General features: G+C 39.6%; 2 protein-coding genes across 4 annotated transcripts in view; one reads left to right on the top strand and one right to left on the bottom strand.

Moving 5' to 3' along the window:
• The window catches only part of LOC106092357 (myosin-G heavy chain), a 289,973-nt gene that overhangs the window by 36,678 nt on the left and 239,044 nt on the right, over window positions 1–14,251 (top strand). The gene's annotated exons all lie outside the window — the stretch shown is intronic.
• On the bottom strand, window positions 11,953–12,743 carry LOC131997234 (uncharacterized). Its single transcript, XM_059367865.1, has 2 exons — window positions 12,634–12,743; window positions 11,953–12,573 (listed from the first exon to the last, which is right to left on the bottom strand). Exons 1-2 carry the CDS (start codon window positions 12,694–12,696, stop codon window positions 12,073–12,075), a joined length of 564 nt encoding a protein of 187 aa, XP_059223848.1. The 5' UTR covers window positions 12,697–12,743; the 3' UTR covers window positions 11,953–12,072.

Below are 14,251 nucleotides of genomic sequence, written 5' to 3'. Positions count from 1 at the left end.
GTCGAACTTTGGATACCCACCACATCGGGTATATAAGTAAACCACCTTTCATCAAAATCCGGTGAAAATTGCATACCTTATGTTCCATAGCAGTTATATCGAAATATGATCAGATTTGGACCAAATACGAATAAGTACAAGTCACTGTTCAATTGTGTATAACAAAATATTGGTCTTTTTAGTAGCTTTATCTTAATATAAACCGATCTGAACCATATACAACATGGATATCGAAAAGCCTAACATAAGTTGATGTGTCAAATTTCAGTTAAATCGGATTATAAATGCGCCACTTTTGGGGCTAAGACTTTAACTTGAGATATTGGTCTATATGGCAGCAGTATGCAAATCTTGATCGATCTAGACCAAATTGCAGGAAAATGTGGAGGGGCTTAACTTAATTCTCTGTCCCAAATTTCTGCAACATCGGAAAATAAAAGCGCCTTTTATGGGCCCAAAACATTAAATCGAGAGATCGGTCTATATGGCAGCTATATCCAAATATGGACCGATCTGAGTGAAATTTAAAGAATATGCGCAGGGCCTAACACAACTCACTGTTCCAAAATGCGGCGATATCGGACAATAAATGCGCTTTTTATGGCCCCAAATCCTAAAACCGAGAGGTCGGTCTATATGGCAGCTATATCCAAGCCTGGACCGATCTGTGCCATAATGCAGAAGTATGTCAAGGGGCTTAACCTAACTCGCTGTCCCAAATTTCGGCGATAGCGGACAATAAATGCGCCTTTTATGGGCCTAAGACCCTAAATCGGAGGATCGGTCTATATGGCAACTATATCCAAATCTGAGCCGATCTGTGCCAAATTGACGAAGGATATCGATGGGCCTAACACAACTTACTGTCCCAATAAATGTGCTTTTTATGGCCCCAAAACCTAAAACCGAGAGGTCGGTCTATATGTCAGCTATATCCAAATCTGGGCCGATCTGTGCCATAATGCAAAAGTATGTCAAAGGGCTTAACTTAACTCACTGTCCCAAATTTCGGCGACATCGGATAATAAATATGGCTTTTATGGGCCTAAGAACCTAAATCGCAGGGTCGGTCTATATGACAGCTATATCCAAATTTGGACCGATATGGGCCAAATTGACGAAGGATGACGAGGAGCCTAACACAACTCACTGTCTTAAATTTCAGCAAAATTGGATAACAAATATGGCTTTTATGGGCCTAAGACCCTAAATCGGTGTATCGGTCTATATGGGGGCTATATCAAGATATCGTCCGATATAGCCGATCTTCGAACTTAATCTGCTTATGGACAAAAAAAAAAGAATCTGTGCAAAGTTTCAGCTCAATATCTCTACTTTTTAAGACGGTAGCGTGATTTCAACAGACGGACGGACAGTCCGCCTTAGATTTTCACGCTGATCAAGAATATATATACTTTTTGGGGTCAGAAATGGATATTTCGATGTGTTGCAAACGGAATGACAAAATGAATATAACCCCATCCTTCGGTGGTGGGTATAATAAATAGTTGAGGAAAACACTATTTGTTTACGAATGTTGTTCGTAGTGGGGAGTGTGACACATTGTAAAGCTGCATAATTTACTTTTTTCTTTTTCATATTATTTTTCATTTACTGTAGCATATAATGATCTGGTCATATGGAGAAGGTTACCCGACCAGTGTGTATCAGGCGGAGATCCTTGAGATACAAGAAGTGCTGGAATCGCTAAGATATAATGTCATAACGACGACTGGCATAAATATCTTCGTAGACAGCCAGGCAGTCTGAACAATTCAAAATTCACCTGTTCTGAGTGCGGAGGCACAGAGATATCCCAGGGAATTGTAGATCAAACTAGCTTGCGAGACTAAGAACTGTCTTAAACTTTCCAAGGGAACTGGATTTTATGGGTATGCTTCTAGCGACATGGCAACGAATGGTTGATAGTCACAAAGGGGGGATTGGGAGCATTCAATAATTATGTGGCCTAATCTGGACTTGAAGAGGTCTACCGCTTTGCTGTCACTGGCTAGAACAGAAGTCTCAGTCATGACAGGTCACTGCCAATCGGAAAATATGCTGATAGACTGAAGGTTGTAGATAAAGACTTTTGCCGAGGCTGTGAGGACATCGAGGAAGAAGAGACTTTGGAACAACTGCTGTGTGTGTGTTCCGCACTGGCAGTCAGATGGTGTTCCACTTTAGGTTCTCATTTCTTTGAGAACTTGTCTCATTTTGCGGATGTGAGATTTTTTTGTAATGGATAGGGAAAGCCAGAGATCACCACACACACCAACCACTATGGGACGCGTTTTATGATTTGGTTGAAATAACTCATCGGTCATATAAGGTGTGGAAGCTTATATCGTATTTATTGCGAAAACGCCTCCATGATAAAGGGTGATTTTTTTGAGGTTAGGATTTTCATGCATTAGTATTTGACAGATCACGTGGGATTTCAGACATGGTGTCAAAGAGAAAGATGCTCAGTATGCTTTGACATTTCATCATGAATAGACTTACTAACGAGCAACGCTTGCAAATCAAAGAAAAATCGGGGAATAAAGAATCGGGAATCTAAAAGAAAAATCGGGGAATAAACGCTTTATGAGCCCAAGGAGCCAAGATTGTGCGAGTATCGATAGGACAAACACAACTCATTGCCAAAATTGAAGTGAAATCGGAAGAAAAAATAACCATTCTATTAGCTTATGAAGTCTAATCTGCAGATTGGTTTCTATGGACAGATTGGCACCGAATTCAAAAACGTTTATTCTCTGAGCTCAAAAAGTCGAAATTGTAAAATTTAAGTAAAAGGTATTTGGGAATGGAGTACTTTTATTTTATTTTAATTAGCTATGACAGAACAATTGTCTCATTAGCTGAACTTTTCAAGCTCCTCTATCTTCTGCCCTCCTTTTCCAATCTCTAACAAGTAGTTTTAAGATGTCTTTCGCCACTTGATATTCCCATTGTAGTTTTGGTCGTCCCGGTTTGAGTCTTCCACAGTGTTCGCCTTCAAAAACTTCTTCGCTGGAGTTTCTTCATTCATTTTGACAACATGACTTACCCAACCCAAACGTTGTATTTTAATACGTTTATATAATACAGTTTGTGGTTCCCACGACGCCGATACTCTCCCTCATCTCAAACACTCCAAGCACAGCCTAGTCTGCTTCCATAAGTACCCATGCCTCGGAATCATATAACAACACTGGTAGCATCAGTGTCTTGTATACAAAAATTTTCGCCACTCGAGAGGTGACCTTGTTTCTAAACTGCTTGCTTTATTCAAGGTAGCATCTGTTTCTTAGTATTATTCTTCGCTTTATTTCAAAACTGGTGTCATTCGTTTCGGTTACGGCGGTGCCTAGGTAGATTAAGTTGCTGACTATCTCAAAGTAGTGGTTCCCAACTTTCTCATTTTTTTTATCTTCTCGGTTATACAACGCGTTTTGGGAGTTGATATCATCCATAACGTCGTATCTCCATATACTGCCAGACCCATTTTCACTGATTCTTTTTCGATTCTTTCAAATGCTGCAGTTACTACTTCCGGTGACCGACCTATAATATTGATGTCATCGGTATAGGCTAGTAATATGTGTTGTGTGCCATATCTATTCGCATCTGCCTCGCGTATAATCTTCTCCAGCAGGATATTAAGGAGATCGCACGATAAGCTGTCTGCTTGTCTGAAACCTCATTTGTTATTGAATGGTTCGGAGAGATTGCTTGCTATTCTTACTGAGGAACGCGTATCAGCTAGGGTCATCCTGCAGAGTCTTATTAATTTTGCAGGAATACCAAACTTAGACAATGCTTGAAATACCTTTGAACCTATAGGGTTATCGAAAGCGGCTTTGTAGTCAACAAGGAGATGGTAGGTGTTGAGTTGTCCTTCTCGGGTCTGTTCGATGATTTGGTCTATGGTGGATTTATCAGGTCTAAAACCGCATTCATAGGGCCAAATATTCTCATAGACTTTAGATTTTAATCTTTCACACTGTACGCTCGAGAGTATGCAATGGGGAGGATAATTATGCCTCCGTACACAGATAAAAATAATTTTGAAAAACAACAACTTTGGTCGAAGAAACAACTACGAAAGTTGTTAATTTGCTTTCAACAATTTATTTTGAATCTCAATGACCCAAAGTACAAATTTGTTGTTGAAAGGCTGTCATTGCAAGCCAACATATAATAAAAACAACAACCATCTATTAATAAGCAAGGCAAAAAACCATTTAACCAGCCAACGCATGTGCTTTGTTTCAGGTGGTGGTGTTTTGGTTTTCTTTGTTCGGCTCGCGTTGCTTTGTCTCGTTTGTTTTACTGCTGCTCTTGGGTTTTCCCTCTGTCATTCTCTACAATAACCGTCAAAAAACAAATTTTAATAATTTTGGTGCCGCAGAGTATTGAACTAATGATCTCATGTTTGGTAGTCTTGCGCGCATTCTCTAGCCTACCGACATCATCTTCTTTATGATGAAATAACTCATTAAGTACCGCTGTACAGTAATAAGTGTGTCAATTGATTAAATAAAAAAAAAACGTAAAAACATCTCTTAAACTTTTTTTCTAAATACGAAAATCAATTTTTTTATGCCGAATATTCTAAAATAGGTTTAATGAAAAAAAAATATTTTTTTTTTTTTTGGCAGAGTTGGGGACTCGATTCTTGGTTTGCAAGTCATGAATGGCATGGGAATTTTGTGCTCTACATGGTAGTACGCCTATTTTAACAACTGCCTCAACAAAAGAATTTGGTGAAAGTCAACAAAACGTCAATAATTTTGTCTGTCAAGTCACTTACTTACGTATTTCAACAAATAATGTCTTTGATTCAATGCTTAAATTCGGTGAGAATTTAAAGTTTCACATACATATTTGGTAGTTTGCTTTTTTCTAAGAGTTATTTTTTTCTGTGTAGCTGGCATTCTGTCTTGTCTCCTTTCTTGTATACGGGGCATAGTATGGTACCAACACCTCTCCTTCATCTGGTGCACTGCTACTGAATGCAGTGTTGCTCTGTATGCCGCATTTTTGGCTTCAGTAGCATTTTTACACTTTCGTAGCATGGATTTCTTGGGAGAAGCGACATTTTCCATGGAGTGGGCAATGGATTGCCATTGCGCCGTAATATCATCGGGAAAAATAGTACTTTCGTCATCCGTTGTGTTTGCAGCTTTTCAATATCCAGCGTCTGTACAGTGTCAGTTCGTGCGTTTCTTGCGACGCCTAAATGGGTGCGAACCTATTACTGCAACAAGGTCGTGATTCGAATCTATGTTCGCTCCTCGGAGCGATCGTACATTTAACACGCTGAATAGTGGATAGGATGGCTATGTATCCCTCGATATATCGCGAGTCGATTGCTTCAAGGTGCGACGCCCGCTTCCTGCCCTAATCTAGGAACTGACGCTGATGTTGGTCATTGGTTATTTAAAAGCGCTCACAAGCACTCAGTATTTAAGTACTCTAAATACATAGGCACTCAGTATTTCCGTATAAATTTCCAGCTTGTGTGATGGTCACAGCTATCCCGCGTCGGCCGAGATATGGATTAGGAGTCTAAAAAAAGAAATTGAGGATAAGTATCTGGCCCACATAATTTTCAAAAAATCCCCAAATGGCGTGTGGATCGCTCGAAAAATATAGGTCTAAAATGGGGATTCAAATTAGTCGGAGTTAAGTACGAATCTGGCATCCAAATTGGGGAAAGTGTCTATGCAGTGTTTCTTATCCCCTAAACCATGCGTCCAGATATTTTTATGATAAGGGCAGTATGGGATTCAAAGTTTGAGTCCAACCCTCAAATTTTGCAATAAGTGGGGCCTCTTCACTTGCACTTAAACTGACATATAAACCCTTAAAGATAATATTGGACTCAAACATGTAAAAGTGTATTAAGTTCGGCTGGGCCGAATACTATACATCCTCCCCCATAGATCGCATTTATCAAGTTCTTTGGATGGTTTCTTTCTTAGGATAATGGGAGGTCATAAAAAATAGTAATTTGTATATGCTTGAATAAAAGTTGCGCCCTCTAGAGGCTCAAAAAGTATATTCGGGAGATCGGTTTATGTGGGAGCTATATCAGGTTTTGGACCGATTCAAAACATACTCAGTACGTCTGTTGAAAGTAATAAGAAAAGCCATCGTGCAATATTAGAGCCAAACCGTATTAGAATTGCGCCCTCTAAAGGCTCAAGAAGTATATTCAGGAGATCGGTTTATATGGGAGCTATACTTACATTAATAAAAAGTAATTATGCAAAATTTCAGGTGTCTAGTTTGCTGACTGTGGAGCCGCCTACCCAAAAGAACTAAACGACGTATAGCCAGATTAGGACTATTTGAGATTCAGATGATCTATTTTTGTATGTAGAGTTTAACATTAGAGAAAATGTTCAGCGTTGATTTCCCCTTCTTGTGCTGGAAACTTTTGTGAGGTATTTAACTTTGGTAATCAGCCGTTCAAACTTCTCTACTAAGTGATGTCGCTCTGCGGCAAGCCGTTTGGACTCGGCGATAAAAATTAGGTCCCTTATCATTGAGGTTAAAATTGTATCGGACAGTACTCTTTCATACACGCAAAAATATAGCTCGTTTGACATAATGGAAATTTTCGCCAAGTCAACTTCTTTTCAGAAAAACATTGGAGATTATCTACGATAAAAGCAAATATTTTTGTGAATAATTTTCGCAATAACTTGTGACAAATATAAAGTTTTTATACCCTTCACCATAGGATGGGGGTATACTAATTTCGTCATTCTGTTTGTAACTACTCGAAATATTCGTCTGAGATCCCATAAAATATATATATTCTTGATCGTCGTGACATGTTATGTCGATTTAGCCATGTCCGTCCGTCTGTCTGTCGAAAGCACGCTAACTTTCGAAGGAGTAAAGCTAGCCGCTTGAAATTTTGCACAAGTACTTCTTATTAGTGTAGGTCGGTTGGGATTGTAAATGGGCTATATCGGTCCACGTTTTGATATAGCTGCCATATAAACCGACCTTGAGCCGTTAGAGGGCACAATACTTACCCGATTTGGCTGAAATTTTGCATGAGGTGTTTTATTGTGACTTCAATGGTATGGTTCAAATCGGTCCATAACCTGATATAAACCGATCTGGGGCCTTTACTTGAAATTTGTACAACGGCTTCTCTCATGACCTTTTACATACGTGTCAAAACTGGCATGAATCGGTTTATAGCCCTATAAACCGATCTCCCTATTTTACTTCTTCAGCCCCTAAAGTGTGCAATTCTTACTAGATTTGGCAGAAATTTTTCACAATGAACCATAACTTGTTTTTATCCTCACAATAACTTTCATTTTTGATATATAAAACATGATATTCGGGGTTTCAACTAGTTTTTCTTTATTTATAAATACTTTTAACGTCAATCGTTTAAAATTAATTGTGCATATTGAAAAGGATGCCACGTTAAATTAAATGTTGTAAAATGATTCAAAATCAACGAATTGTAATCAGATCTCAGTTGGTAATACTCTTTCAGAGTATATTTGGATTTATTTCGATGTTATGATATACTAATATATAAGAAGCCTTCAAATTTTTGCACAACTTTATTATGGCTTTGTATTATGATTTGCTGTTTTTTCTATGCTATAAATAAAACAAAAAAAAGTTTGTTTCTGCACATTTAAATACCTACTTTGTGATGGATATTTCTTTATCACCTAAATGTTACCAAATAATTATGTGCTTTAGAATTTATTGTTGTGTTTTCTTGTACCTGGCAGCCATTTGTGTATTGCATTAATGATTTTTGTCATTGGACATACCAGCATTTTTGTACCGAAACTTTAATAACTGTCACTTTCCGAGTTTACCATCCGCGCTCGTTCGAACTGCTTTATATACTGGCTGCTCTTTGCTCTGTCAAAACATAAAAGGAAAAAATGTTGTGTGTGAGAATGTGTCTATACCAGTGACGAACACACAATTGCAATTATTTGCAGACCTATGGGACTGCTTGAGATTATTTTCTTGTGTATGTACAAAGTAATGTGCAATAGAGTGAGTATTTTGCCAACCACTGGTCTATACACTCAAATACTTACCCTTTCTCTCTACAAGATACAAGAGAATAATTATTGGAAGGAATTAAAGGAAGGTTCTTTCACCATAGACGAAGATGCTAAAGGCTTTACAATAAAGAAAGTAAGTTACGGGAATAGGCGTAGAATGGACTGCAAAGACCCAATAGCTGCGGTGGTGGTATCAGGACGTAGCATGTTGTCTGCTACTAATAAAAACTTGACTGGTGGAGCGGCTGCTCCAGGTTCCACTAGCCGACAGACGACTGGTCAGCATGGGCTTTTGACGAAGACCATTAGTTCGAGTCTTAAGGACAAGGCCGAACCTATTCTTTTTTCGCATTCCTATAATTTGCCTAGGCCATCGGCCTTCCCCGACAAACCAACACGCTCTTTAAGTGGTTGTGAATAAAAGAAGACACGTCGCTTTCAGGCTTATTGAGAGGCTTGGTGTGAATGATCATAAGACTCTCACTTATAAGGAGAGAGACTCTCTAGATTGGGCTCGGGGATTCGCTACACAGGATACCCCAATGACAACATGTCTAGATTCGGAAACTGTTCTGCAGTCGGCCAAAAGGCTGCGGTCACCTGGAGCGCATCCCATGCCTAAAAGGACTAGGGCGAACAATAGGGTAACAAGAGTACGGGGAATGGGAGACACAGAGCCTATATTCTTGAAAAGATTTAGTAGTAGCCAGCCTTGAAATAAATAAGTCTCATTACTGGCTGGCTTCCCTATATATGGCACACGATTCAGAGATGCCGCCTTCAGACTTTACGTTGCTGGCTGAAACCGCTTCCGTAGGGAAGAACAGCCTCATTGTAGGAAGTGATGGTAAAGCACATAACCAGATATGGGGAAGTTCGGATGTCAACGAGAGGGGTGAGCTGCTCATCGAATTTATTATAAGTTGCAATCTGGCGATTTGTAATGAAGGGGATAAACCAGGAATAGGAAGGAGGTACTAGATATTACCTTTGTATCGAAAGATATAAGTGCAAGAGTATACGACAGCTTCTCTGATCATCGTTATATTAGTTTCAGCTTAGTTTAGCCGTGGTCCCTCGGCTAAACAGAAGAAAGGCTGATTGGTATAAATTTCGGCACAAATTCTGCACGTCTATCCCTTCTAGACTAGAAAAGGAAGTGGAAACTGCGGAGGATTTTGACAAAATGGTCAAGCGGATCACGAAGGCCCTGAATGACTCGCTTGTGTCAGCATGCCCTAGTGCCAAGCCAAACAGCGACCGCCATGGTGGACCCCAGAGCTTGTTGGTCTAAGGAAGGACTGCAGAAAACTCTTCAATAAAGCGAAAGCCACAAGAGCACCATACGATTGCGACATCTATAAGGCTGATCTAAGAAAATATAAGGGCGAGCTGAGAAAGGCGCAGAACAAATCCTGGGTACAATTCTGCAGCTCCGTTGAGAGGAGGGTAAGGAAGATTCTGTCCTCGAGACCTATTACGGTGGGGTATATTCAGAAGACAGAGAATGTATGGACAAAGTCTAGTGAGGAAACACTAGAACTACTCGTTGATACACATTTCCCGGGAAATTCTCCAACGGACAACGTGGCGCCAGAAGGGGTTGTTACTGATATGCATTCGTCGAAGGCCATTAAGGAAATTGTGTCTAAGCCGAAAACCCTTTGGGCGATAAGAAGTTTCGACTCCTTTAAGTCGTCAGGCCCTGATGATGTATCACTGGTTGAATTACAAGCTGTGTTTGATAGACTGGTTCCCTGGCTTAGGGAGACATACTCTGCTTGTATCAGAATGTTTCAATAATGTAAAACCGAGTTCAATCATGAAGGAGTTGGAGTTCCTATGCATCAACTATTCCTGAAGAAAGCTTTTTAATAACTTACTTACTAAAAGATGCATTACGGCAGGCTTGGGATCTGTGTATCTAAAAAGATGGGATAGTAGAGTAACACCTCAAGGAGGTGTACTGTCTCATCTACTTGGGAACATAGCCATTAACAATAATTTATTGTCCCTGGAAGAAAAATGTGTAAATGTGGTCGCGTATGCTGATGACGTGGCAATTGCGATTAGGTGAAAGTTTCCCAGCATTCTAAAAGATATACTTCGGGAAGATCTACGTGCAACAGCGAAGTGGGCTATAGAAAGTGGTCTAGGTATAAATCTGTTGAAGACGGAAGTAGTTCTTTTAAGTAGGAGATACAAGTTGCCTACAGTGGAACCCGTCTCATTGGGTGGAGAGAATGTTCCATTTACTGAAGGCGTGAAATACCTGGTTGTTTTGCTGGACAGGAAACATAAAATCCAACATTTTGGAAAGGGCAAGAAAGGTAACTCTTGACCTATACAACTGCAAGAGGGCCATTGGCAAAAGTTGGGGGGTTTAGATTGCGTGTCATCATACACCTATAATGCTGTATAGTGTTGTGGTCTGGTGGACGGCGCTTCAAAAGTCCACCTACTGCTCAATATTTAACCGGATCCAAAGTATGGCTTGTTTGTGCATCATAGCCACACTGAGGACGACACCATCGGATGCACTGAATTTAATGCTTCATCTTATGCCTCTGGACATTGTGGCTAGACAAATTGCAGCGAGCACTGCTGTGCGGTTAAGGGAGCTTTCTCATTGGTCAAGTGGAGGGTACGGACAACGAGATGGCTGAACAGTTTAAAATTCACCTGTTCTGGGTGCCGGGCCACAGAGATATCCCGGGGAATTGTAAAGCGGATGAACTTGCGAGACTAGGAACTACTTTACACACTCCAGGGAAACTGGAATTTGTGGCTGTGCCTTTAGCGACATGTTAGCTAAGTTTTCAGGACCAGGCCCGAAGGACAACGAATGATAGATGGTCACGAAGAGGGGGCTTTGGCTCCAAATCTATGTGGTCTAATCTAGACTTGAAGAGGTCTACCGCTTTACTGTCACTGGCTAGAACAGACGTCTCAGTCATTGTGTCCGTCATGACAGGTCGCTGTCTAATCAGAAATCATGCTTACGGTCTGAAGGTTGCCAGCAACGACTTTTGCAGAAGTTGTGAGGAAAACGAAGAAGAAGATAGTATAGAACACCTTCTGTGTGTGTATCCCGCACTAGCAGTCAGAAGGAGATCCACGTTGGGTTCTCATTTCTTTGAGAACTTGTTTGATTTAGCCGATGTGAACATTCGGCAAGTTATTAGGCTTTTTAAAGCGATCTGGGTGGTTCAACGGTAGGAACTAGAAGACATCTTACTATTTCTGTTCCTGGGTATCCCAATGGCGAAAACTTCTAAGCGAGTCTGATGGCAGACTGCAACTTAAACCTAACCTAACCTACAATACAAGCAGCACTTCGTGATAAAAGTATTTTGTTTAAAATTGTCTAAACTTTTTATGTTTTATGTTTATATATTGGGGTCATATTTGTTTAAAGACCGATTCGATTTATACTCGGCCTGGATATTGGAAGTCAGAAGTCAAGTCTTTGTTCCAAATTTTAGCCAAATCGGATGAAAATTGAGGCTTCAGAATTGAGGGGCTCCAGAATTAAAATCGGGGTTTATATGGGGGGTATATGCAAATCTGAACCGATATGGGCCATTTGCAATCCCCAACGACCTACATCAATAAGAAGTATCTGTGCAAAATCTCAAGCGACTAACTTTACGCGTTCGACCGCTATCGTGATTTCGATGGACGGACGGACATGGCTAGATAGACTCAGAATGTCGCAGATCTATATTTGAGGTGTTACATCAGGCTTTCATATTGGACGTCTTTCATTTGCAATTTGTCTATTAGAATCTGATTGTAATAGAATTTGGCGTTAAAATCTCCATTGGTAAAAAATTGCTTTATGAATCAAATTTTAGCACCTGTTTTCTTTTGGGAAGAAGGAAAAATAAAATTGCACAAATTCCTGCTCCAAAGAATATTAAAAAATATTTATTGCATACTTGCCGCGGCTTTAAAACTACATGAAAAAAATGTCATTGCCAACAACGTTTCTATGCGTGACGGCGAAAATGTTGGGACACTAGTATCTAGGAGGTTCCACTAGGAATGTCACATTTAAATTGAAGTTAACATTTCCATGGAACATAAATGCAACGGTGTAAAGTTCATTTTTTAAATGATTTGGCCACTTTTCGGTGGAAAATCTGCACTTTGTGCATTCGATATAACGTTTCGTCAAAGGCGATTCAAACGTTTCGTATTGCGGAACATTGGTGCAGCAGTTTTGGGCGTCATCGTAAACGTATTGTTTGAAGGCCTTATTTAAAAAGGACGTAAGCGTTTGGTTCCTTATTTCGAAGGCTGCCACAGCATTTTGGTATTTATTCCTGTTATAGCTTCTGTAAATTTTAGCGTGCATTAAGACCTGGTCAGTATCGATGTCCTGCTTAATATCAAAATATCCACTGATTCCGTGGTATCCTCGAGCTATTCGATCAATTGATAACTTAATATCTATCACATCGGGGGAGCCGACTTCCACGTTCACCATATCAGGGTCAGCATCGTATTGCTCAGCAGACTAAGGAGAAAAATGTCTTAGAGCATGTCAATTCCAATAGCGATTCGGCTCTACACTTACCCAAGTCTGAGGAATTCTAGCAACGGCTTGTATTAGAAGTATAACTGCGACGAGGTATTTCATGATTGAAATTAAGGTGGAATCTTAGTTGACAAAACCATACAATTGAGTTTAAATATAACTTTGAAAAAAATTTATAAACTAGGAAACGTTTAGAAACCTACCATTAACAAACCGTCATATTTAGCTCAGTTGGCTCTAATTGCTTTGTTTGGTAAGAATTAGTTCCGGTTATTAAAAAAATGCGATTGCAAAATGGGCGTTACAACAAAGTGGGTTCCCATACACACAACCTTCATTATACCCACCACCATAGGATAGGGGTATACTAGTCTAGTCATTCCGTTTGTACACCTCGAAATATTCGTCTAAAACCCCACAGAGTATATAAATTATATATGTCGAACGGGTAAAGCTAGCCGCTTGAAATTTTGCACAGACACTTAATATTGATGTAGGTCGTTGGGGATGGCAAATGGGCCATATCGGTTCAGATTTAGATATAGTTGCCATAGAAACCGATCTACCGATTTGATTTCTTGAGTCCCTGAAAGCCGCAATTTTCACCTGATTTGGTTGAAATTAAGCATATAGTGATTTTTTAAGACTTCCAACAACTGTGCTTAGTATGGTCCGAATCGGTCTATAACTTGATAAAGCTCCCATATAAACCGATCCCCCAATTTGACTTCTTCAGCCCTTACAAGCCGCAATTTTTGTCCAAGAAGCTTTAATTTTTGTTGGTTTGTCAGAAGTCTGTTATGTAGAATAAAATTATGCCCTTGTATGTATGTATTTGTATAATTTTTTAGCAGAATCCATGGTGATGGGTTCCCAAGATTCGGCCCGGTCGAACTTAACACGCTTTTGTTTTAATTTTATTTGTTTTTTTATACCCACCACCATAGGATAGTAGTTTCATTTGTAACACATAAAAATATCAATTTGCGACCCTACAAAGTATATATATATATTAGGGTGGTGACTTTTGATTTTTTTTTTCTCAAAAATCATTTCTTGAATGAATGAACTGTGGCCTATTAATATCTAAAAAGAAATTGTTCCATTTAAATATTGAAAAAAGTCGCGCACAAACAGATTTAAAATGAAATTTTTGTGAAATTGTTTAACTCATTTTATGCGTGAGTTTTTTTTTTATCGAATCACCGCATATTTAACATTTTTTTAAATCTTAAATAAAATCGCTTCTAAGTTGATTCGTATCTGGTACTGTGTCGTCCCAATATTAGAGCCGGTGTCTGCTAGCCGAGAAAGCCGGGCAATGACTTAGGAAATGCTTCAACGTCTTATCATCCTCCTCACATGCTATCACTTGCAGCACCTATTTTACTTAAGTGAGCTCGTATTCCTATGTGTCACGTTATAATACCGAAAGCTAAACTAACCTCTTTCTTACTTCCTTTCAATAATAGCCTCGTCTATTCACTATTCGGATCTCCACATAGAATTTTCGTCGCCCTATCGCCGTATCGCCATTCCTCAGCGTTCGTCGCTAACGCCCTTACCTTAAGTTTATTGGTGGCAGTCCTCTAGCCTTTACTGCCAAAAAGTCTGCTTCAACGATGGTGTTAATCTAAGGTGTCAATCTAATCTCCTT

Source organism: Stomoxys calcitrans, chromosome 4 (genome assembly GCF_963082655.1).
Source record: "Stomoxys calcitrans chromosome 4, idStoCalc2.1, whole genome shotgun sequence".
Classification (NCBI taxonomy): domain Eukaryota; kingdom Metazoa; phylum Arthropoda; class Insecta; order Diptera; family Muscidae; genus Stomoxys; species Stomoxys calcitrans.
Note: the sequence above shows the minus strand (reverse complement) of the source record. Positions and strands in the feature narration are given on the sequence as shown.